Source organism: Etheostoma cragini, chromosome 2, assembly GCF_013103735.1.
Source record: "Etheostoma cragini isolate CJK2018 chromosome 2, CSU_Ecrag_1.0, whole genome shotgun sequence".
NCBI lineage: Eukaryota > Metazoa > Chordata > Actinopteri > Perciformes > Percidae > Etheostoma > Etheostoma cragini.
In genome coordinates, this window is record NC_048408.1 from 20,574,244 (window position 1) to 20,590,707 (window position 16,464).

The following is a 16,464-nucleotide window of genomic DNA, read 5'->3' on the forward strand; positions in this document are numbered from 1 at the left end:
TCACCAGTCTGCCAGTGATGGCTTTTTATAAACCTGTTTCATTAATAAATGGTGACAGTTTATTCCTTTTTTATAATGTGATACTTAACCATAATGTTCAGTTTCATTCTTTAAGTCTTCTGGTACTTAATTGTATACAAAACTTTTTGTTGTGAAAAATGTCACATTACTTCTGTTTGCGTTCTCAGAGACCTCAGCTGTAAGCCATATTTAAATACAATGGTTTTTCAATCTGCGGTAAGGTTTGACATCATGTTCACATTAAATACATTCCAATTTGATTTTGCAATGTTAGCATGTTTGGACATACCACTGTGTGGTCTGTTGGGTTATATCTAACCTGAAGTGTATTTACTGTGATTGGTCTCCATGCTACTGATGTTGATCAGGTTATTTCATCACTTCAATAAATATTTGAATTCATATTATCTAAAAATATATTTTCTTAAATCGCAAAATCAAGCCATATCAAATTGTAATTTAATTCACAGATGCAGCCTGGACTGAGGCCCAAGAACACAAAGGATAACGTGTACATTGGTAGTGACAAGTCTAATTCAAACCTTTAATTAACTCACTAACTTTAAATATTTGCGGCAAATCTTAGCAATTGTGTGACTTTTCAAGCAGTGGAGATAGTATTTATTATGCCATTATAACTTTTGTTCTACAGCTGCCCTCTATCTAATAGAGGGCAGCTAATACACATTGATTTCAGTCCATTCGCCAATACTTATCCCCCCCCGAAGGTGACATTTGTTCAACTTATTTCCTCCACACCGTGAAGGGCAACAGTTGAGGGGAAATTCTGCTCTTAGTGCTGACAATCCACTGTTTCAGTCATATATATATTGAAGTACGTTTAGCTTGATACCACAACTCGGTCCTTTGAACATCCTGAAAGCAAAATGTTGCTCTGGGCCTTACTCTGAAGTTGGTTATTACATGTTATTCTACTCACTCTAAGTAAGGGAGTTTAACCTTTGTGTCACTTCCATTGCCTGCAGTGAAATATACAAAATATTCAACAAGTCACTAGCCAACTGGATGTACTAATTTTCAGAAAGTTCACTATATTGCAGTTTTTGACTAAATAAGAAAAGCTAACGACAGATAAAAGTTGTGAAAAAAAGTATTTTAACACACACACACACACACAGTAGACAAGAATGGGAAGTCTGAGAGGAAATATGTTTATTAAATTTGTCAAAAGTGGTCTATGTGCAGCACCATTCCTCTGTCCGCCCACGCATAGAAACAATGCAACCAAACAAAAACAAGAGACAAAAATACAGACATGCTAAAGACCTTTATTGTCCAGTCTAAGAAGTCATTTATTTTCTATTTAACTTGGAGAGTTTAGGAGAAGTCAACAAAAAAATACAACACTAACAAAGAAACCCCACCATGCACTCTAGACTCAATAGTGACGCTGCCTCCTCTTCAAGTATCTTCTCGAGTCCTCTTCTCCTCACCTACTGCCTCTTCGCCATCCTCTGACCTCCTCTTCAGTCTTCTTTCACTTAATAAGGAAGCTGAGAGACAGAGGAGGTTAAAGGCAGTAGAGAAGAGGAAAAGAAAGAAACAAAGAAGAGAATAATGAGAGAAGAAAAAATTGATGTAAATATAGTGTTCTTTGTGGCTTGCTTTGCATAACAACAAAAGCCCTTTTTAGCAGAGGCTACAAGAAATACCTGTATCTATTGATGATTATCTTGTTAGAGAAGCATGGAAACAGGCAAACTTGCTCAAGTGCTTGTAGCAACTTCTGAGATGGGACCGACTGCTTCCATTTTACAGTTTTTTGTTGTTGCTAAACAGACCAAATGTTTCTGTTTCTTTTCAGGTTCGTCTCAGGCTGGATTCTCATTTTAAGAGACGGTCTTTGCTGCTCAACAAATCATATTTTACATAAATATTACCAAAATTATTATTTTCTACAGTTTTGTATTTATTTTCATGACTATTAACATTTTAGATTACCACTGAAGGCATCAAAACTATGAATGAACACTATGGAATTATGTACTTAACAAAAAACTGTGAAATAACTGAAAACATGTCTTTTATTCTAGTTTCTGCAAAGTAGCCACCCTCTGCTCTGATTGCTGCTTTGCACACTCTTGGCATTCTCTTGATGAGCTTCAAGAAGTAGTCACCTGAAATGACAGTAGTGAAAGAGTTCCCAGAGATGCTTAGCACTTGTTGGCCCTTTTGCCTTAACCCTGCGGTCCAGCTCTTCCCAAACCATCTCGATTGGGTTCAGGTCCGGTGACTGTGGATGCGCAGCACTCAATCACTCTCCTTCTTGGTCAAATAGCCCTTACACAGTCTGGAGATGTGTTGGGGTCATTGGTCCAACTAAACGCACAGCGGATGGGATATCGCATGTCGCTGCAGGATGCTGTGGTAGCCTTGCTGGTTCGGTGTGCCATCAATTTGGATTAAATCCCCAACAGTGCCCCCAGCAAAGCACCCCCACACCATCACTTCTCCTCCTCCATAATTCACGGTAGGAACCAGGCATGTAGAATCTATCCGGTCACCTTTTCTGTGTCGCACAAACACACGACGGTTGGAACCAAAGATCTCAAACTTGGACTCATCAGTTTAAAGCACAGATTTATACTGGTCTAATGTCCATTCCTTGTGTTTCTTGGCCCAAACAAATCTCTTCTGCTGGTTGCCTCTTCTTATCAGTGGTTTCTTAGCAGCTATTTGACCATGAAGGCTTGATTTGCGCAGTCTCCTCTTCACAGTTGTTCTAGAGATGTGTCTGCTGCTAGAACTCTGTGTGGTATTCATCTGGTTTCTACTCTGAGCTGCTGTTAACTTGCAATTTCTGAGGCCGGTGACTCAGATGAACTTATCCTCAGCTTTGATCTTCCTTTCCTGGGGCGGTCCTCATGTGAGCCAGTTTTGTTATAGCACTTGATGGTATTTGCGATAGCACTTGGGGACACATTCAAAGTTTTCGCAATTTTTCGGACCAACTGACCTTTATTTCTTCGAGTAATGATGGCCACTCGTTTCTCTTAACTTAGCTGATTGGTTCTTGCCGAAATATGAATTCTAAAAGTTGTCCAATAAGGCCGTCGGCTGTGTATCAACCTGACTGCACAACACAACTGATGGTCCCAAGCCCATTAATAAGGCAAGACATTCTACTAATTAACCCTGACAAGGCACACCTGTGAAGGGAAAACCATTTCAAGTAACTACCTCATGAAGCTCATTGGGAGAACTCCAAGGGTTTGCAGCACTATAAAAAAAAGCAAAGGGTGTCTACTTAAGAGCACTTAGAAACAAGAATATAAAACAGGTTTCAGTTGTTTCACACTTTTTTGTTAAGTAGATAATTTCACGTGTTCGTTCATTGTTTGATGCCTCCAGTGATAATCTACAATGTAAATAGTCATTAAATTGAACTAAATGCATTAAATGAGAAGGTGCATTCAAACTTTTGGCCTTTAGTTTTAAACTGATGTTTTCCCTATTTTCCGCACAACTGGTACTACTTTTCAGGAAATTAGGAAAAAACTTGATTAATATGGTAAGTAAAATAGAAGATTTACAGTTACATACAACAACTAAACTCTGCATCAAGGTCACAAGACAACAATGATTGGACCTCAAGCCCCTTCCCCGAGCTGGCCCAATGCAATTTGGTCCTATTTCAAGCCACAGGTCACAACAGGGTTATAGCCCTGATGATAGTAAATGATCTGCCCTGGTGAAGTGCCCTCAACATCCCTTCAGAGGTGAATTTCTGCAGCAGGAGGTGTTCTGGTGTTGTGCTGTAATATCCTACAGCTTCTTCACAGGCGAATAATTGGACCCAGACTCTGAGGACTAGATTTTTTTTTCTGTCACACTTTAAATCTTTTTCATGTAGTGGAGACCTTTAGCTCAAAGTGAGACCAAATTGCTTGCTGTTATGGCTCACTACGATGAACGGCTTTAGTGTCCAAAACACATTCACTAGATGATGACCAAAAGACAAGATCCATGGTTTGTCTTAGCCAGGATAAAGAAGATGCGTAAGATGCTTTATATACTGAGTTTACTGCAACAAAGTCAGATGGAAAATCTGTGTTGACGTTTTTAGCTGTCAGATTGAAAGAAAGTGTGTGTGAGTGAGTGTTTTCCAATTGAACAGCTTCTTCAGTCTTAGGATCAATAAAATAATAGGAATGGATGCATCCAGTTTTGGCTTGGATTTTTGCACTGTGTCTGCAATAACATTGCAGTGATTTTATGTCAAGTTCAGTGACTTTAGGATTCATTGTATATTTTGTTTGAATAACTGTTGCATAAAATGAATGAAACAGTACAGTGATACTGTACGGTTGCTATAGTTACCTGTAGGGGTATCCATGGTACTTGGACCTAAAAATGGAGAGCAGGAAGCTGAAGAAAAACACCACCAGGCCAAGGCCAACCAGGCAGATGACTGGAAAGGAAGAGAGAGGAGAAAGAAAGAGAGAGATAGAGAGGAGAAAGAAAGAGAGAGAGAGAGAGAGAGAGAGAAAGACACACACACACACACACGGTTAAATAGACAAAAGTATATGAAGAAACTATGATATGATCTCCAAAACTGAATTTACCATGACTACATTTGATTCTTTTGAGTTTCCATATTTTTCCAAACAACCCTGCTGGACGCATAACAATTATTAGACTATGGCCTGTGAGAATAATATATAAAATTATAAGAAACATTTTAATCGTTGATGCAACTCTGATCTTAGTTCAAACTGAATGTGCTTACGAGGTTACGACATGGTACACACCAAATACATCCTCTTTTTTCATGTTGGTGGTTCACACTTGATGTAAGCACCTACCCAGGCCTACAAATGCACAATTAATGATTGAAATTTGCTAAAATGCTGATAGAAAGGGCATTTAAAACATTGCCTGGGGCTCTTCAGCTTGCCAAAACATTTTAATATTTACTAATTATTTCGACAACGCGTAACATATGCTCTACCGCCTCTATCTCATCATAAACCCTGCTGTGCTGCAGAAAATTGTGTTTGCAACCATTATCATCTTATTTCCTCAGCGACTATTCTAAAGTAAAATATAAATACACATGATCTTTAATCTGCAGGGGATATGTGAGTGTACGTGTGTGAGTGTATGAGTGTGTGCACACACCCTCGTGTAGCGGCTAATCCTTGAGAGGCACTGTGTTAAATTAAACTGTCACCACCGACTGAAATTGTTAATCAGGGATTAGGATGAGGATCTCTCCTGGAGACTAAATAGTGAGATATGTGCTTGTTCTCACTATGTGTGCGTGTAAAGTCACGTTAGTAAGTGTGTTTGTGTGTGTGTGTGTGTGTGTGTGTGTGTGTGAGAGAGAAAGAGAGGGAACAAAAAATGTGGTTTAAAAAATATATAACCGATTCTTAAAGTAAATTTGTGTGTATATATTGTCATTCATCTTCATGGCTCCAGTTTTTTGCGTGTTCTGTGATTTGTATTGCGTGTCTGCATAAGACTAAATTTGCTGTCATGGCTCATTGTCAGCTCCAACATGGCTGTACTCCTTTCTTTCTTTATTCGCAAATCATACAATTCATCATAAGAATAATTGTGTACACACACACACACACACACACACACACACACACACACACACACACACACACGCACACACACGGCTGTAATGTGCTGTATGTGAGTGTATAAGAGACAGTAAATGGATGGTGGATGGACTGCATTTATATAGCACTTTACTAGTTTTTGCGACCACTCAAAGCACTTTAGTCTACATTGCTCTCTACATTACTCTCCATTTACCCCATTCACACACACACACATTTATACATATGGCTACCACAGACAAAATGCCACCTGTTCATCACATACCACTCACACACATTAACACTCTCTAAAACATTGTGGCGTTCAGTATCTTGCGCAAGGACACTTGGACATACACTACAGACTGCAGGGGCCAGGGATCAAACGCGGACCTCCAATTGGTGGACGTAAGACAGCACTTGGTATAACATACAAGTCCCACTGCATCTAACATAGGCACGCACGCACGCACACAGAAACACATGCACGCTTGATTGAGAGCACTGCATATTTGAGGGTGCGTCTCCAGGGAGAGCCCTTATGGCACCGTGTTCCCTGAGTTGCCACATCAACGTATGTGCCTGCAAGTACGTGAGCGACAGAACGGCTGTGTATCTTGATTAAGTATAGTGGGATGTATTTCCCTTAGCTCATCAATTATGACTGAGAGGCAACTTTGCATGCTTCCATGGATAATGGCACTCTGATTCACACACGCACTGAGCATGCTAATGAAAGTGATTTATGACCTCGGCCAAATGACAAGTTGTTTAAGCTGAATGATTTCCCTCAATGACAAAGGTGGTAATCCCTCTTTTGACTGTATGACTCGGCTCAATTCAAATCATGATATATTGGCTTGGTAAAAATAAACATACCTTTCCCCAGCGCAAGGAAGCCAATAAGCATATTATGTTAAGCCTACCTCATTAGGAGGCCAAATATGAATAGATAATGGGCTGCTAAATGGTTCCTTACAGTTTATTCTTAAATTACCAACTGGCTTCAATAGACTATGGATATAACAACCCTCAATTGTTTAATTATTATTTTTTATGCCAAACTGTGACAGAAAGGCTGACTTTTTTGTTTGGATTGTTAATATTCACACTGTCAAATTACAAGTAAACAATAGATGAATGTTTAAAGGTCCCATGGCGTGAAGATGTCACTTGAGGTTTCACAGACCCATCTCGCTTTTCCTAAATCTTCAATTTCTCAAATTCCATGCTCCCCCTCCTTTATGTTTCACTCTTTTTACATTCCATCCTCTTTTACCTATCTCACCACCCCCACTTCCACTCACATTGCATATGTAGTAACTTTTAACTCCATTTATCAGTTTAGGAACTCCCTCGCCGAGAAACAGTGTGTGCGCTGTGATTTGTCGGGCAGATGTCCATGGAAGCAGCAGATAACTTCTTGTAGCTGCACTCAGCAGTATGGAAGCTATATGCCAGGGATTTAACACCCACATTCAGTGATTATACTACCTTTCAAGACTAATCCTCTCTCCATTACTGACAGACGACTATTCGCTATGCTGCTTTATAATTTACTTATTTAATTTGTGTGTCTGTATGTATGTGTGTGTGTGTCAACCCGATGACAGTTGTGCGTGGGATATTAAACTGTATGTTCTATGCAACCTTGTGTCTATATATTGTGTGTGGTTTACGTAAGAGGTTTCTGTCAGCATTAGTATGCTTGAGATGCGGTAAAATGTAATCTGTGTTTTGTTTTCTTCAGTTAATTTAAATTAGCAGGTGGAAATTACACAAAGAGGTTAAATTTAAAAAGCTGATACAATAAAAAGTACAAGTTTCTGTACATAAGAGAAAGAAAACGAGGGAGAGAGAACGAATGAGATGGATAATGAAAGGATAAGAGACTTGATGGAAATGATGGAGCAGAGATAGAATTGCTAAATGAGTGGTCTGTGCGGTACACGTGCAATGTCAGCCTTCTACAGGTGACAGTTATGTGAGCACGCATGCATGTGTGTCTGTCTATGTATATGTGTGTGAGTGTTCTTGTTCAGTCTGATACTGAAAAAAAAGTCTTGAAGTAGTTATAAAGTCATTTTCATTTTAATTGCCAAGCTTTACCATCACAAGGAGAACTCATGGGTAAAGTAGAACAAAAAGTTGATAATCTTGCCTTTAGAAGTGTGAGAGTCTGTGCGTATGCATGTGTTTGTGGCCTCACAGAGGCAATTGAAAGACTGACAGACACACTTTTCAGCACACCACACTAATTAAAATCCACTTGCATGTAACCGTGTCTCTGTGTTTGAGTTAATTATCAGTAAGGGTCATCTAATATCTAACTCCCCTTCTCATAATCTAGAGATTATGCAGAAACTCCGCTTGGGCAGTAATGGAAAAGGTTGAAAGCAAAAATGTCATTAGTAGGGTCAAGTACAACCTCCCCTTTGAAATGATGAACTGTGGTTACATGCTCAACACTTCCAGACCAGACTCATCAGAAGGAGCCAGGGACCATCTTCCCTCAAGAGATTGGAAAGTACAATAACTCCATGTGTATATAGCGTCACCACACAGTGTTATTTATCTTGATGTGATGTCAATTATGTTGGTGGGTCTGGTTGGAACAGAGCACATTTTTGTTTCACAAAAAAATGACAGCACAAGTATATTTGTCCTACATGTGTCCAGCAGATTAAAGCTGGCCTCTGGAATCTCTGTAATGCAATTTTATGCATTCGAATCCACAACATGAGACCACTAGTGATCATCACAGTTAAAAGATAATGCCGGGCTCCATCATCTCTCATGTTTTCCCACTAATTTTGAATCCCTTAGCATTGGAGAAGGTGATTTTCACAGACATTCTTCATGATAGCTTAACATTAATTAATCATCCCCTTGGTGCCCTTCATGCTGTATTTAAACTTTTGTATGCCACTTGCACAGACTTTTGAGGGCTGCTTGACTGCAGAAACTACATACACCAGGGCTACTAGTACAGTAGTGACAAGTACAAACATCCTCCTTGCTAATGCAGATGACAACCTTTTCTGGAATATCCGATCTTAATTTTGAAAGTCTACCAGTAACAAAGCTATTCATAATTTATTCAGCCGCCTTGACTAGAGCCCTAACATAAATTTTCAACAGGTCAGGGGCCCCATTATTATTGTTATTATTATTAACAACTTACAAAGAACCTCCACTTCTTTAAACAAGGACAGAAAAGGACCTAAGACAAAAAAACACGGGCCTACTAGAAGTTGAATTGTCATCTGAGATTTACCTTAATTGTAATCTGTGATGTGCAAATCTACCACGTACTTCCTGTGGCTGATTGGGTAATGCTGGATTGACTAAGCCTTTGCAAAAGGGTCAGGTTTGCAAAGAAAGGTCTCTGTCTCACAAAAGCAGGTGCAAAGCTGAAAACTACAAGCAAAAGCCTTCTGCTGCAGTGCCCCTTTTATGTGGACTCAAAAGATCTACTGCCTCCACTGTGGTGGTCCACCCCAGATGATTTGTATTGTTAATTGCTTCTGAGCATGCTTTTGTGTCATTCCATTTATTAAGCATGATGATTCAATTTATTTTACTTCTTAAATAAAGTACTTAACTAATGTTTCAAGTATAATTTCCCCAACAGCATGTATTTTAACATTAAACAATTATTATTTTACAATACTTTTGTGAGTAACAGGAACAAAAAATGATTTTTTCATGGCTCAGCTGACATGCAGCCTTAGCAAATTTCAGAATTTCCTTCATTAAGAAATAGCTCGCTGGTCTCCACTGAACTGTGTCTTAAAGGTCTCCTTTACTAGCAAATTGTAGCTAGCTGGTGATTGCATTTTTGGCTGTTGCTGATGTTTTTATTATTATTATTGTAATTTTAAATTGAGAGCATGCAATAACCAACTTTTAGTTGTCTCAAAATTAATTTGACTACTTACAAGCAAACTAAATCATTTTTTAGGGGCGGAAAACCATCACAGGTCGGACGTGAAACATCGAGGAATACACCTCTACATATGTGTGCCTGCTGTACCAACTAGCTACCTAAATCATTTTCTTGATGAGCCAATTTATCTCATGACACCACATAAATCTACCTGCTAGTCAAAGTCTATCAAGCATTTACCATGCATATCCAAAAGCAGTAGTTGTGTATTCAGAGGCAGTTATGGGGCAGGTTCGGGGCCATCTCAGTGATGAACTTGAAAGTAAAACAAGTGCTTCTTATTTTTCGAGCTGCTCCAGCTAATTGACAGTTGTGCAAATACATGTCACACACTAATGAATGTACTGCGATGATGGTTCATTTATGTGTGTACAGGAGTCTCCTGTCTTAATCTTACCCTCCATCATTGCTGTTAAATGAAGAACCTTCATTCTATCTAATCTAGTCGGGGTGTGTACCCTGGTTGCAAAAAGTTAGTTTTTATAAAAGTCTATATGGAAATGACCTTACTTCTGCATTGATTTACTACCTTGATAAATATTGTCCGAACAAGTTCATGGCCTTAATTGGTAGTTTCAAGGCTTTTTTTTTTTTTAATACAGCATGGTGTTCATTTAGTAAATTATGGTCACATTTATTTTAAAATTGACAATAAAGCAGGGGATACTTTAGAAGCGTGGCTCAAAGCCAACCTGTCAATCGTGATAGAGGCTTAGCAATGCATGTCCATTGCCCTGTGTACATTAAAATAGCTGTTAATTTGTTTTGGGGTGTTGTCCATGTTTTCAAAATAAACTTCAAACCTCTCAGCTTTTCACTTTAACAAAGATGTTTGGAACATTTGGTGCGATTTTTTGTACTGGCGTAAATGCAGAAGAATGGTGGAAGTGCCCGTAGGTCCGTGTTTACCAACTGGTACTTCTCCACTGGATGGTGCACGTAAGAAGGGTTGAAAATCTGCAACTTTCCCCCTTTAGCGTTGAGCTTAGTGCTGCTCCATTGTAACCATAAACAACACAGACTTGGCCATGTCATCCTCCCCAGCTTACCTTCTCATCAAAAATTGTCACATTCAGTTGCAAAAAACCAAGATGGCAACGATACGAGTATCATCAAACTCAAGGCTTTAAAACGACAGTCCTCAAACCAATGGGTGAGTTCACGGATGCCCATTAATTTTGTGTACAACTAATTACATGATTATTTATCACAAATTTTTCTATGTTTGCAATAGACTTTAAGATACATTTTACTTTGTTTAGTCGGTGTGTCAGAGGTGTTACCCGCAGTGACTTAAAAATGCTGAACTAAGGGCATTGCACTTGCGCACACAAAAAGGTAATCAACACAACACTGTTTCAGTTAAATAAACGTTTTGCTGCATTTTATCTGGGCTGAGCGCGCCCCGGGTTTCAAACTTAACACAAGTAGCTACTACATAACTACATTAATCACATTTATTAGACCTCAAGGACACACAGTGCTCTGGTGAGAAACATTGAATGTAAACGTAAGCTTTATTTGTTTAAGAAAAACTTCATCTGTGCAACTTCATATATAATCATCATTTTGCTTTGTTGCTCGTACACGTTGTCACACTTTGTTTATTCACTAACTCACATTTGTTTGTGTGTCAGGAGACAAAAAAAATAGAGATCATGATTTCTGAAGTCTGTGCACTGTACCCACAAATGAAACTGCATCTTGTAATGTGCCACCACGTGTTCCCTAAATTGTGTTCTTCTAGTGTGCCTACTGTTTAAATGCCAAATTGAGAATTACAGTATGCTCAAGAAATATGAATGAACGTATTCCAACAAAAACACAGGCAGAGCACAAAGCATAAGCAACAGCTCAAAAGACATTTGTCCTATTTAGAGTCTGGAGTGGATGGGAAGCCAAGTCATGAAATGTTTTTTTTTCTTCTAGTGATCAAGGGTAGTATCAAGAGTCCTTGCAAAGAAATAACTGATTATGAAGTTGGCAAGAGTAAGTCCAATCTCAAAGAAGGAGAATCCTCTAGCACTCAGTCTAAAAGATAAGATTAGAGTGGAAAAGGAATTTCTCTGATATTAATGTTGCAGACAGCGGATGGCCTTTTCTAAGGGATCAAGAAGGCAACTATAAATAGCAGCCAGGATAATTTCTTGTTAATACCTGAACTTGTGACTTGCCTTCTTATATAGGACATTTTAATTTGTCAACTATAAATCAATGTATAGCTTAACAATATCTGTGGGTAAATGTGTAAACTAAAATGTTTAACTTTTTAATTGTATTGGATTGTGTTCCCTCAGTTATAACTATAAGACATTTTATAAGAATTAATGCTTTGCAGGATATTTCTTCTACAAATATTTTAATCTCTTTAGCACCATTGATGCCTCATGAAACATGGATTTTAAGGCATATACATTGGGTGTTGCAAGAACTACTCCCTACACTTGGATGAGGTATTAAGGACTGAAGAGGAGAAAGCTCAGCTGGAGGGAGCTTTGGTAAATAAAGGCAAGCAACATCAGATTCCTTATCAGAGCCACCTATGATGTGCTCCCATCTCCAAAAAACCTATACCAGTAGTATGGCGAGGACCCAACCTGTGCCCTCTGCCCGATTCCAGTGACTCTCAAACACATCTTGACCGGTTGTAAGACCAGCCTCACACAAAGCAGCTACACCTGGAGGCACAAGCAGTCCTCAAGAGTCTGGCTGCAGCTGTTGAGAGCAAGAGGAATTCCACCAACTCCTTGCCCTTGAGAGAAACTAATTCCATCACAGCCCCAACCTTCATCCAAGAGGGGCAGAAAAAGCCCAACCATCCCTCTACCAAACCAGAAGCTGGACAGCTAGCCATGGCCCGGGACTGTGGGATGATAATCCATATTGGCCAGCAACTAATCTTTCCACCTGAGATTGCAGCCACCACCCTTAGGCCAGACTTGGTACTGTGGTCTCCTTCACTGAAGTCTGTTTACATCATAGAGCTCACAGTTTAGCGCAAGAAACTGCGCTACACAGAACTGGATGGGACAACGAGGATGGAAAGCAAGAATATATCTGGTTGAAGTGGGATGCAGAGGTTTTGTGGCTTCTTCTACTATTCTTCTTCGACTGCTGTAAACCCTTGGTATCCATGGACAGGCTCTGCGACAGACAATTAGATCAGTCTATGAAGCGGCCAAAAGAAGCAGCTATTGGATATGGATCAAGCGGAAGACTTTTGCTGGGCTTAAAGAGCATCATTATGACCCGCTCACTAATCCCCCCCTCACCACATACCCCACTTGAGAACTCAGGTCACAACCGTCCAGGAGGAGGGCGAACAAGGTGTGCGGTCAGCTCTAGGCCACCTTTAATGAGGGTGTCAAGTGTTGAAAAGCCGAAACACCCCCGGATTTAAATTTACATTCTCCCACATCTGAAATACAGGTCTCACGCCACTCTCACCATCGAGGCAAACGTCATGTGCATACCATCCATTGGCACAACGGACAGTTTAAAATCATATAATAATTCATAATACAGAAACCGATCGATTTTTAAGGCTGATACCGATACAAATATTTGGTTTAAAAATCTGATAGTCCTATAAATTGGCCAATATATTTTTAAAAATAAATGAATCCAGAAACACGTAAGAAAACAGATTTGCCTTACATTAGGTATTTGTAGTTATTTATGAGTTTTCACTAAAATAATATAATAATTTGTTTTATTGTCACAACAGAGCAGAGGAACATCAAAATGAATAAATGTTCTGATGAATAAAATGTATAAAAAACAAATTAAGATATGAAAGTTAAAGTCCTTTGAACAAAAACACAAAAAAACATAATCCGATAATATCGGCCCGCCAATATATTGGCCCACTCTCGGTCGGGCTCTACTAAGAATAAAGGAAAGCTGAAAAAACAATCTTGACTACTTACTTCGTCTCTTGCCAACGTCTCCCTTGGAGGTGGCAGCCTCATTTAGTAGCACCATCCCCATGGTGATTGCAGCATCTGGGACAAGGTTGTCAAGGAAACAACACACTTACATACAGGATAGGGAGAAGCTGGATAAACACTGCCCCAGCAGAAACTGCTGGACACACATTACAGATACGCACATATGTGCATAAAGAACTAAAATTAGCAAGAATATCACAGGTACTGTACTTTGAGAGCACAAAGTATATATTCACTTTGTGTACAGTATACTTACACATTAATAACAACACATCCTTCTCCCTTTTGCTATTTTTCCTCATATAGTATTATTTAAAAAAGAAGAAAAAAGTGTTGTTGATTAAATCAAAAGTTGTATTGTGTCAAAAAAAGTTAAGTTACTTTTGTCCAAGAAAGCGCAAGATATCAGTAGGCAATAAAAAAATGAGTGTTAATTTGTTTTGTTTTTTCAATAAGACCACACAATGTGATGATGTCAAGTCTATTCTACTAATATAATAGACTGACAAAGGCTCAAAGAACATATCACAGTCATGAACCTGGCTTCTGTAGAATATTATGCTCTCAATTGGTGTATATTGTGATGCACCACAGAAGCACAGTAGAAGAAATGCAAATACTATGTAATTCTGACAGAGCTCATTCTAAATCTTAATTATGAGGAAATGATAACGTAATTGCTGCAAAGACAACAAACCTACTGTGTGAGTCAGCCAAGATTTTGCAACAAATAGTCACTGTGATTAATTTGACCCATCTGTTACCTGTAAGAACTTTTTACATTTTTGCATTAGATCTTCCCAATCTGCGGCAACTATTGCAAATCCAGCTCATAATTTGAATGTCCTCTGCATGGATTTCTTACACTTTTGTCTTTGTAGAGCTTGGACTGGTTAGGGAACCACTGCTGATGTGGCCCTGTAAATCCCATTTAGACATTTTGGAATATTGACTTAACTGTAAAATCCCTTGGTAATTTCTTAAATTGGCTGACCTACATTGGTACTATGTTCCCAAAGTATTTATCTATTGTTAAAGATATAACTTGTTGAAATAAGGACTTTAGCTTTAATTAATAACAGTTCATACAGTATTGTGAACATCTCCGTTTCACAGAAGCAAGCAATGCCGCATTCAACACGAGCTGCAAAGCACAGCCTCATGTGGCTTATAATGACAGATTCTTTTCTTCAGCGTGCGCTGCATACAAAATCACATAACTAAAGACAATCGGATGTAGTGCACAAACAGAGGCTGCCACATGGGGAAATACAGAGCAGAAACTGAGGCATCCTTTTGAGAATATGGTGACAGACCGGGCATAAAGATATGGGAAAATAATCTATTTACGACTTTTATAAAGACCAGTAGTACTATTGTTATTCAGTATGCAATTGCTTTTAGAGTTCCTTATCTTCCGTATAATTATTCACTATACACAAGCAATACGATCATTTCAGAGTAGAGGCAACACAACATTGAAAACATTGACACACATAACACATAAACTGCTTTTTCAGGTAGGCCAAGTCTATGTGTTATGATGAATTGATATGACTAAGATATTGATGCATGAATTAATAACGTAAATTCACTCAGCTATTGCATTATAAAAATCTATGATCACTTGTAACTTGCAGCCTTGTAAACTTGTGCATCTGTGTTGCCAAAGCATAAGAACAAACATACATATAAACAACAGTTAATACATCTGATATAATAATACAAGTAAAGAGGATACTTATGATATATTTGTAGATATTAAACAAATTATGTGCATGTCCCTAAAAGGGTCTCTCTCTCTCTACCGCACATGGTACATGGGTGTGTGTGCACCTGCGTATAACAAATTATACAAGGTTACATCTATTGGGAAACTGCATCTACGATGGTCATAAAATGTGTTTACACCACCTGCAGAGAAAACAAGGGTAGGTGTGTTAGCATTTCAGCAGGTGTGAATGTGTATGTGTGTTTCATTTCATGTAATCAGATGGGCAGAAAATAAAAAAATAAACTGTTAGCGTGGACAAACAAATATTGCTCTGCAGCAGGTGTGACCTTGGACCTGCTATTTCCCATGGGGACAAACACAACAGCTAGAAATGAACAATATCATTACCCACAAACATTCAAAAGCACCAGTGCAAGTACACACAGATATCCAAGCCGATAGAAAAGAAAGCAAACACAAACAGAAACATCAATCCCGCCAAGAGACACACGGCTACAGCCTATCACCAGGGGTTGAATTTGGAACAAATCAAGCAAGGAGGTGAAGTTAAAAGAGGACAATCTCTCGTCTTTGTTTTGTCTGTTTGTTTAGTCCAGCAGACAGCCTCCCTATGGAGAATGCACACAGATGACACAGGCTTTGTGTTGGGAAAATAAATGTTGCAGACAGAATAATTTGGATGCTGTTTCAGATTCATAAAGGTAACTTCCTACAGTATGTGTTGTGTTAAAGCAAATGGAGAATTAAAGGACTTGTTTGCCAAAATGAGCTGTTTGACATATTACAGATAGCTAAACTCCTCTTGATGGATTGCATTTTGCAGCGCTGTGTTCGAATTTTTGTTGACACATGAAACATACACGCATTGGTGAAAGGATACTCAGAAGAAGGATGATGTGAGACTCAGCCACAAACTGAGCCTGACTGCTGCCATGAATATAACTCTGTGGAGTGGGGAAAGAGAGGGGGAAAGAGACAGAAAGACATATTAGTTTAACATTGATTATTTCAATTGACAAAACGTCACACTTGGTTACATCCTCAGTGAAAGAACAGTAAGGACATGGAGGGTTGAGTTATGAATGGTAAAGAACAGGATTGAATAGGGGTCAATATCTGACAAAAAAGTTGGAAACAGTGAATAAAGAAAGAGAAAATCATTAATATTGAACCTTCTGTGACAAAACTCTTCATTGTACATAGTTACATAAGGAAATACTTGCTATCTCCTTA

The 16,464-nt window shown here is 38.8% G+C and overlaps 1 protein-coding gene across 1 annotated transcript in view; it reads right to left on the reverse strand.

Annotated features, from left to right (window-relative positions):
• Window positions 1-1,457: 1,457 nt before the first annotated feature.
• tusc3 (tumor suppressor candidate 3) overlaps window positions 1,458-16,464 on the reverse strand; it is a 72,452-nt gene continuing 57,445 nt past the window's right edge. Inside the window, exons 7-10 of the mRNA XM_034897238.1 lie at window positions 16,112-16,175; window positions 13,476-13,550; window positions 4,363-4,453; window positions 1,458-1,535 (exon numbers count right to left, since the gene is read on the reverse strand). Of these exons, the coding sequence (XP_034753129.1) occupies window positions 1,520-1,535; window positions 4,363-4,453; window positions 13,476-13,550; window positions 16,112-16,175 (246 nt within the window). The 3' untranslated portion in view covers window positions 1,458-1,519. The remainder of the gene's footprint in view (window positions 1,536-4,362; window positions 4,454-13,475; window positions 13,551-16,111; window positions 16,176-16,464) is intronic.